This window comes from Geospiza fortis, unplaced genomic scaffold, assembly GCF_000277835.1.
Source record: "Geospiza fortis unplaced genomic scaffold, GeoFor_1.0 scaffold40, whole genome shotgun sequence".
Taxonomy (NCBI): domain Eukaryota; kingdom Metazoa; phylum Chordata; class Aves; order Passeriformes; family Thraupidae; genus Geospiza; species Geospiza fortis.
The window spans coordinates 14,407,052-14,416,998 of record NW_005054297.1 but is presented as its reverse complement, the minus strand read 5'-3'; the positions used below and the strand labels follow the sequence as shown (position 1 = coordinate 14,416,998).

General features: G+C 39.2%; 1 protein-coding gene across 1 annotated transcript in view; it reads right to left on the bottom strand.

Moving 5' to 3' along the window:
* Positions 1-435: 435 nt before the first annotated feature.
* Positions 436-9,947, bottom strand: part of PAICS (phosphoribosylaminoimidazole carboxylase and phosphoribosylaminoimidazolesuccinocarboxamide synthase) — a 12,476-nt gene continuing 2,964 nt past the window's right edge. Inside the window, exons 2-9 of the mRNA XM_005415664.3 lie at positions 9,604-9,901; positions 6,660-6,838; positions 5,823-6,002; positions 5,620-5,733; positions 3,747-3,830; positions 3,463-3,643; positions 2,307-2,465; positions 436-1,660 (exon numbers count right to left, since the gene is read on the bottom strand). Of these exons, the coding sequence (XP_005415721.3) occupies positions 1,494-1,660; positions 2,307-2,465; positions 3,463-3,643; positions 3,747-3,830; positions 5,620-5,733; positions 5,823-6,002; positions 6,660-6,838; positions 9,604-9,901 (1,362 nt within the window). The 3' untranslated portion in view covers positions 436-1,493. The remainder of the gene's footprint in view (positions 1,661-2,306; positions 2,466-3,462; positions 3,644-3,746; positions 3,831-5,619; positions 5,734-5,822; positions 6,003-6,659; positions 6,839-9,603; positions 9,902-9,947) is intronic.

Genomic DNA, 9,947 nt, shown 5'->3' with positions numbered 1-9,947 from the left:
TTTAGAGATTCATTGCAAAAGCAACTGCCCTAATGCATAAGGAAAGAGTTATAGTTCTTTAGGATAAGCTTTGACCAATTTTAAACCCTTGCATTCAAGGGAACACTGCTTAGAGCTCTTCTACACAGATACACATAAAATGTGGTCAATGCCTGTGAATAAGGCCAGCAGCAACACTTAATCCAGTTCCTCACTACAGGGCAAGCCTGACCCACCACACCATCACAGAAGAGTACTTGATGAACAAAACAACACTCCTGAGACAATCAAGTAGCAGAGCATCTTTCAGAAGGCTGTCACCTAACAGTGTTCCATGCAGGTTTTAGTGCATAAGCTTCTTACAAGATTATTACCTAATTTGCAGTCCTGAAGTCACACACCACAGCTGATAGCTACTTTTGAGTGTACTTACTCAATAAATCTCCATGAAGCAGATTTGCATTCAATAGTTTATTTATAATTGTAAAAGCATAGGTATTACATACTTTGAGTAATTGCATATTTGTTATGAAGACTGGTGTGTGCAAAGACAAGAAAGTCATGCTTAGATTTCCCCCCAGAAGTTTGTTGCTTTAGTATTTGCTCCCCTGTTCAGTAAAATTTCCACAGAAACAGAGTGAGGAAGTACAGACACAGAATAGCTATAGTTATTGAAGTGTATGAAGACAGTCCAACATCATCACACAGCCCCTATAGAACTACTGAAAGTAGATCTGCCTAGTCTTTAAAAGGACAAAGCCTGGACTAGGCAAGAGTTAGAGCAAACAGGCAACAAGCCAAGTTACAGGTCACTCAAGCCATTTGTATTTATGTCTTGTTATGAACAAGCAAATTGGTGTCAGCTCCACCACATCATTCCAAAAGGTATCAATGGGGTAAATATACACATACATATTTTCCTAAAAGATACATGTATGTATATACATTTTTAAAATAAGGCATGTATTTATTTCAGGCTCTTAAGACATTTTTCCACACTCTTTTCCTATTAATACAGTATATGTTGCCATTTTATTGCTAAAGAAAGCATATCATCATTGCAAGCAGAACAGCATCAACACTGGCCTTTGTCAGCAGTCCAGCTCAGTTAATAAGGTTCAAGACATAGATTAATACTATACAAGAATGTTGCTGTTACAGAAATGCAGAAGACTAGTTGAATTCTATTAAGATTGCACCAAATCATTCTCTTGACATAGTCTGTAGTTAACATTATAGGCTACAAAGCAGAACAGCACCATTCAGGAGCAACAGAAAGAGTACCTAAGAGTACCTAAAATTCTACTTCCCCATCTCTACTTAGCTGTTATATTAAAAAATACACAAGGGAAGGATGACAACACAACAAACTTCCTATTCTGCTCTAACAATGCTTTCTTCTGCAAGAAATGATGCAGGACTTCTGAGCTCATCCAGGGGTAAATCCTAATATGAATGAAAATGCACACACCATTATCATTGTGTAACTAATAACAGTTACTTGTTAGTGTGACTTACAAGGAGCACTCTCTAAGTTTTTTGTCAGCCTGCTTCAGGGAGATCCAGGTGTTTAACATGTTTGATCGCAGTTTGGCCCACACTAAATGGTTGTTTAACCCAAATATCTGCGCAGCAAACTGGGCAGCTCCTTCAGGCGACAGAGTAGTAGGACAGCTAAGACCTGCAGAGAAGAAAATGCCACTTACTAAAGCATAGTTTATAGTCAAACAAAACATTTTCTTTGAAGAACAATTTAAGACAAGGCTTGTTTCAGCCTCCAGGAGCCACATGACCCAGTTTTAAAGCTAGTGAAGTGTCACATGTTCCTTTACTTTTAATATGACTGCTTTGTAGCACTTCACACCAAAAGCCATCATGCAAATGACTCCCTTATACAGAGGTAACAGATTTCTGGGCCTCCACTCAAGTTACTAAGTTAAAAATAATACAGGTAAAAATTAGTAGTTAAGTGTTGAGGTTTACCTACACTGATTGTTGAGAAGGATACTATTTGATCTTTGATCATAAGGAAAATGCATCAAAATTCAATTACTTAAATTCCCATTAATATTATTTTCAATTTCAAAATAAAAAGTTTAGCAAGGATAAGCCAAGGCTTACTTTTTTAAGGATTATTTCTATGTAATCTTTGCTGTGTCTGTTGGGCTTTTTGCTATTAAGAAGTCAAAGCCTGCATGTGACAGATTTCCACAGACTTTGCTGATCCAGCTGCTTTTCCAATGCTTTGCCCCTTGCGTGTACAGTAGAACAACAACAGAAAAATGGAGCTAGATCAGAACAAGAGCATAAGTTGAAGATCATCTTACCACTGGGTAGTCTGAGAGAGGACCACACATCCTGAGTACCCCAGTCAGCTGAGAGTGGAGGGCAGTTGACAACTGGGTAAGCAGTGTTACCAGACATTACTGGCCCCAAACCATTGCTTCTGCCAGCCACTGCAACAAACACTGTTGGGATTCCATCTCCTGTGGGGAGGAAGACATTTGGAGATAAGCAATATCCCTTGTTCTCTAGCACTTGCTTTCATGGATCTTTGTCTGAGTTCACAGCTGTGTTTGCAGTCATCTTTTCAATTCCATCACATAGCACTAATATTTTGTGTCCAACTTCCTCTTTTAGAGAAATATCTTCTAAGAAATCTTACATCCTTAAATCCCAGCTATGTTTACCACACACAGCTGAAATTAGCATTTCTTACTCTGCCTCTGAGAGGAAGTCTCTATCAGAGGAAGAGGTGCTGCTTAGCTTTATAGAGAACCTAGCCATTAATCCTCTGGCATCTGTAAGTGTTCCTCTCCTTAAATCTGAAACAGTTCACTTCAAAGTAAGTGTTTTAACTATGGTTACCATATTTGTAGTTTCACCAAGTAGAATGGTATGCATAGAATGTGTATACTCCCACAGAAATAAATAATTCCTGTATCTCCTCTGCTAGGCTAGACACACTTTCGAAGAGATGTTAAGTCTTCTTGGCAAAGAGAGTAATTTAAAGCAAGCATCTTTTTCTCATGGCATCTAAAGTATTAAGCAAGAATGTTTTCATCAAACAGAAAAAACATGGTGGGAGCAACATCTGCCTAATATAACACATGAGAATATTCAGTCAGCTAGAGAAAATGTTGTCCTGCCTTGTTTCAGAAACCCTGGCATCACCAGCAAGGTACAACAATAAATCTCTTAACATGATCAGGGCTTGGGCAAAGCAGTTCTGATACTGAGATAAAAGCAGAGGTTAGGCTTTGAGTAATGGAAGGAGTGGCAGCACAGTAGGACAATATATTACTCTAAAATTACTTAAAGCAGTCATGCTACTAGCAACTGTGAAACACAACTGTAACACAGCTTGGTGTTCTGTTTAACAAAAAAAAAAAGGAAAAACCCCACATCAATCTTTTAAGTTGCCAAGTCATTCTGAAACATGATGCTGTGTCAATCCAAACCAAACAATTTCTTGGCATTTACCTTCATATTCTGCTTTGATCCTCAAGGTTTCATCTGGCCCTTTGTGAGCAGAAGTCACTCTTAATTCACAAGGAATTCCAAAGGCTGCACATGCCTTTTTTATTTTTTCACAGTGACTGAGGTCAGAAGAAGATCCCATTAACACCACAACTCTACCTTGACTCTTTGTTTTTAGAAGCAACTAGAGAAAAGAGTGGAGAGGGAGGGGAAAAATAAAAGCAGTCAACAGGATGGAAGGCACACAGTTATCAAAGTCTAGATGTGTTGTTCACAAAAACAGGTACCTCCACTCTTTCTGAAACCCATTCAAAGTTTCTCTTAACCATCTGCAGTGCTTCAGGAGTCACTTCTTTCAGGTCCCGATAGGACTGGAAAAAGAAAAATAAAAGCATTGAAGTGTTGTGGTTTAACCCCAGGCAGCAGCCAAGCCCCACACAGCCTCTCACTCACTCCCCCACCAGAGATCAGGGAGAGAATCTGAAAGGTAGAATTGAGAAAACTCATGGGTTGCAACAAAAACATTTTAACAATGTTTTTGCAAAGGCAAAGCAAAAGCTGCACACACACAAAACAAAAGAAGGAATTCATTCCCTGCTTCCCATGGGCAGGCAGGTGTTCAGCCATCTCCAGGAGCGCAGGGCCCATCACACTTAACTGTGACTTGGAAACACCATCAACTCCATCACCACTTCCTCCTTCCCCCACACTTTATACACTGACATGATGTCACAGGGTCTGCAATATCCCTTTGGTCAGTTGGGGTCACCTGTCCCAGCTATGTCTCCTCCCAACCTTCCATGCACCCCCAACTTCCTCACCAGTGTGGCAGTACCAAAAGGAGAAAAGGCCTTGGGGTCTATGTAAGCCCTGCTCAGCAGTAACAAAAACATCTTTTTATTATCAACCTCCTGTTCAGCACAAATTCAAAACACAGCCTCATATTAGCCACTGTCAGGAAAAATAACCCTACCCCAGCCAAAACCAGCAGACAAAGTTAATGTGGTTTGGGTACACAAAAGACTAATTTTGCTACCATAATTGGTAAGAATTATTATTATACCTCAAATGAAATATTTGCACAGTTTCTAGCAATTCCAGGGATAAACAGCCTTCTACATTGCAATTTATGTTAATTTACAACACAAAAGACTTTCAGCCACAGGGATATTAAGATTTTGGAAGCTTTCCACAGGGAAAATTTAAGGAAAAACACACAGCTTCTTTAAAATTGGATTTGTAATTACATGATTGCCGGCAGTAGCACTGTACCGGCCTAGGTCCTACATGATATTATCATGTACCTTATTTTAGGGGACTGTCAGAGCAATTCACTCAAGCATGCTACTACATAATTCAGGTCAAGTCAACAACCGAGCAGTTTTTCTTCCCAATTTAAAATTAATACCCTTCCTCCCAGGTACACTTTGAAATCTTCCCCCGTGGCCTACAACATTTTCTCTCACAGGATGTCTCACGTGTTGTCTCAACAACCGTGACAAACTCCTGGCAGCAGCATTCCCAAACCAGCTCCTTCATAACTAGTCATCTGGTAACTCAGAGATATTTGTGAAGTATAAATGCTGTAAGTTTAAATATAGGAAAAGTTCTGTTTCAAACTTGCTTGCAGTGGGCAAGGCTATTAGCAACACTTTTGGAGGCAACATTGTTGAATTCAAGGTTAACCAAAATAAATAACAAAGAAAAGCATCCTCACTGCAGTTCCCTCTTAAGTATCACCAGATCTCTACTAGTAGAGGATAATAATAATTAATCTCTGAATAAACTGAGAAACTTGGAGGCAGACCTGGGAACCAAAGCTTCTATTCTTCCCACCTATCTGTTATCAACTATTTTTTTATCTGTGCAAGTCAGAAATCCTTATCACTCCTGGAAACCCAACACTTCATATGACAGCTCCAGCCAATAGTGCTGTTGGGTATTCCAGCTGAAGATATAGACAGAGGATTTTTTCCTACCATAAACCAGATAAATTATTTAACGAGAACAGGTTTGGACACAAGGGCCCATACAAACTACTCTGTAACAAGGTAAGACCACGTAGAAAAAGCCACTCTGAAAGCAGATGGTAAAACTGTAGGCTTTACTTTCTTCATTCTTCTCCCCTGCTCACTTGGAAGGCAAAGATTAAAGCACCACCTGTTTGTCCTTTTGCTGGCTTCTGTCTCCTGCTGGCCACAATCTCCATGAATCATTGTCAATAACATCAGCAAGAACAATTTCTTTCGTCAGCACATTAACACCAAATTCGATCTAAAAAGGCAGTAAGAATACTATTTTAGTAATTATACAGTGATACTTTTCCTGTCAAAAGCAGGATCATGAGAAATTAACTCTTATACCTTCAGGTCTACAAGAGTGCAGTTTTGGGGCTGCCATGCTTTTTCCAGGATCTCAAAAATGGCTTGAGTAGAACGAGACATAATATCCACTTCAGTCTGGCCAATTGTAAGTCCAGCAAAACAGAATTTTGCTTCAATTATTTGCTCTTCAGACCACTGGGGATCATTATTAGCATCATCCTGTTAAGAAAACAAGAACAAATACATGATGCAATTTAAGCCTGCTATAAGAGGAAAATGACTATTAAAAGATACAAGGTTTTGTGTGTTTTTTTTTTCCTAAATAACAAATACAGGCTTCAAACTAGTATTTTATGATTAGCATTAAAAAAATGACAGTAACATTGCAAAAACACTTGCTGTAACACCTGACCAGCTTTAAGAGTAACAGGGTACACCACAAACACTTTAGATTACAGTTCACCAGATACATCTTTAAGCACACATTCCCAAAGGAGTTCAGAATCCTAAATGACTAGCTAGCTACTTATCCTCACCATGCAACCACTGTTTAATTTCTTCAAATACATCAACACATCTGTTTCAGCTGATGTGTTAAGTTTTGCCTAAAAAGCCTTATACCTACATTTTTCTGATTTTCAGTTCAGCTTGATTTGTTATTCTTTGATTGTACTGTAAGCCACTACTGTATGGACTTGGAACAAAACAACTTTTGGATAAGAATGCAAGAAAACATTAGAATGGCAAAACTACTGAGAGTAAGAGGATTGGTCAGCCACTAGCACTACTTGCTTTACCTGTCAGCATTTTAAAGGAGATAATACAAAATTTTACTTCTGCTTAAGTTTGATTAACACCACAGGAAAGGAAACTTACCTTGAAAAACATCTCAATTTTGGGTGGGTAAAACTTATATCCTTCTTTGACACCAGGGTTTCTCTTGAGGAAGGAGCCAGTAGCAATTCTTCTGCACACCCATTCAATTGGGATCATTTCACAGTGAGCTGCTATGAATGCTGTGTCACTCTGCTTCCTGACAAAAGCTGTTTTGATGCCTAAATAAAAGATGGCAGCTTAGTTCCATTAGTAAGCACACTCCACAGCTAAAACAGTAGTCACAAACATCTTTAATTTTAAGTACATCTGAATCTTGTCCTTCCCTTGACTTAAGGGACACACTAAATCTTTTTAGGGTATTTTAAGCCCACTCCAGCCTTGCAAAAGACAAGTATCTTCCACAAGTCATTAGTTTTGCTAATTTTATCATACAAAAGTAACTTGTAACTCAGAAATCTTATTTTTATAATTTTGTTCACAGAGCCTTAAAAATTAAATCTATCCTTTACTGTTTTGTTTTGTTTAAAAAAAATAATTAGCAGCAACCAAGTACCCAACCATGTTCTCTGGTGAAAGATTCATTATAGATTGAACAGTAATTGGAGCCTTTCAGAGGAGTAACAGAGCACAGCAGTCTTTATTACTCTGCTTAATAAAAGCAGATGGGGCAGAGAGAACGGCTTTGTCCTCCCTTTCATCACAAACTAAGTTATTTAGGACACTAGATCTTGGTGATTTATCAGGCAAAAGACAGATTCAGAAGCATGTGCACTCAAACCTGCTGTCACAAGTTAACCTTCTTACATAATTGTAAGATGATGGACCCCATATTAAGCAGGGACAGCCAACATGCAGATCAGCACCCTAAGTGCAAAATGGCTCTTTTTTCAATTTCACTCTTGAGGAAAGCCCCACCTTTCTCCCTGACTGCTACAGATAGGTTAAACTCTACAGAAGGAAAGCCTTGTAAAATCATGGCTCAAGCCTGTTACTTTGGCTAAGTAGAAAAGGACTATGGGAATGTGGCTCAGCTGACTTAGAGGTAGAAAAACAAATTATAAAACCATGGTGTGTTCTCATTGTGGCCTATGGTGGTTGGTTGAATTATGTTTGTTATGATTTAAAACTATGTAGCTGGTAATGGGCTAACTGCTTAAAAAGGCCTGGTTTTTGCCATAAAGCAGCTTTGCTCTGCACCTGCCTGGGGACTCTGCGTCACATACCTGACCAGGGCAAGACAACTGCCAAGCCCAGTCAGCATCTGCCAGACACAGAAGGCAAAGGAACTGCACTCAGTCAAACCAAGTTCTACTCCATTCCACTTCCAGAACCATAAAGAAAGAAACAAAAAGTCTTAAAATATGAACACTGGCTCTTTAAAGTCTGGTGCACATCCTTCAAAGGCATAATGATTTAAATAATCTAAGGCACATTAAGGCCCCTTTCTGGTTCATTACAACATTTTTCATCAGTGCAGATGTGTGCTTTTGCTAGGCTGACATTAGCTCTATTCTAAAAGGGAGAGAAACTTTAACAGAACTTCGTAAATCATCACCTCTGAAAGAGTAGGTAAAGAAGAGTTGCACAAGGCAAACAAGCAAACACCCTCTACAACAAGGCATTCCCACTATCTGCATCTACACCACTGAAATAAGGAAACTGGAGAAGAACCTCAAAGTTCTTTTGTTGCTTTAAAATGCAGATGCAGTTTACTCTGCATGTTTTTCCATGGCACCTGTGGAAGTTATGAGTACTAGCCACACATGGGTTTTTGAGAGGTCAACAGAATGGCTTCTTCATGTTAAAAGTGCACATCTGTAGGACATGAAGTATTTTGATTGTTATCTTAACTATCACCATTCAAGAATTAGGCAAAACATCTTACTTATTGCTCCTAAATGAAAATTAGAAGTTTTAATCAACTGCAAAAATAATCAAATACCTAGGAGGCTTCTCAGTAGTGTATTCACAACAGGCTTCCCAAGAAAGTCCGTGACTTAGGATTACACCAGTCTGTATTTCTGGTATGTATTTCTGTGTAAGTAGTTCTTAAAATATGAGCTGAGACAAAGCTGTAACTCTAGAGAAACCATATTTATCTTCCCCATACAAACCATGCTAGGACTTCACAGTTAGCTATCATCACACCTTGTAACAGATACTACAAATTCTAGAGTAACTCAGCTGGTGCCTGAAGCATTCTTTGTGTGAATGTTTCAAAGCACACGGAGCACACAGTTATAAGCAATCTTAGCTAAGCTTAAAGACACTTTAAAATGCTTTCTCAAAGCAAAGCTACTGGCTCCATTTTTGGAAGTGGGGTGCTAAACTTACTTGAGTGACTTAAGTTATGTACTCCATAAAACTCATTGCTAGCATCAGGGAGTCTGAATCTTTTAAAGTGAAGATTAAGCTCCTGATACACTCAATACTGACTGATAAATGTATTTTGCAATGTGGTCCTTGCAAGTGTTATGTGCAAAGCTTACAGAAAGTTTATGCTGCTATAACACACAACTGAGGGGGGGAAAGACACTCTAATTTTATGTTTCAGCTTACATATACAGATTTCACAATGCCTAGACACAGTGTGGTAGTACCACTAGCTAGAAGTGTTCTATGCATGCAGATGTAGTAAAGCAAGGCAGATGCATCAAGCCTAGAGCTACAGGTAAGGAGGTGTAGGGTATGGAAGACCTGACAAAAGCAGAGGGGAGGGGATTAGAGGCATATCCAAACAAGCAGGAGAAACTACTGCAGTTATCTGCAACACCAGATTACTGCAGATACTCTCGTGTTCCAAATGAACAAGTCACTCACCCAGCTCTAAAGTATCAGAGAGAAAAGCATAATTAAAGGCTAATAAAAAGAGACTAAGAAACCACAAAAGCCTCAAGGCAGGTTACTCTTTTATAAAACAACACTGTTTCGTAATAACGTCTGAAACATACAAGCATACACACTCTGCCTTTCAAATACTGACCAGCTTCCTGAAGCAGCTGAAACACACAGCTTGTCGTTGTGTTGGAAATGGCAGCCTTCCCTTCCATTCGGTCTTTCCTGGCTGCATTTCCCGCCGTTATTTGGTCTTTTGACTGCATGAGAACACATCCCGGGATATCTGGCAGCTCGTACACTTCTTTCGTTTTACCTTCATTAACTTTTTTGCCAAGCTTCAGGTCTAGAGGAACAAAAAAACAAAACACAGAAAAAGAAAAAAAAAAAAAGTCATTTTTGCATAGCAAAGATTTGTTTACTTCCGCACGCAGAGCCACCCCGACCTCCCCGAGCCCCGACCCACGGCGCGATCCGGCCACGTTCCCCCCA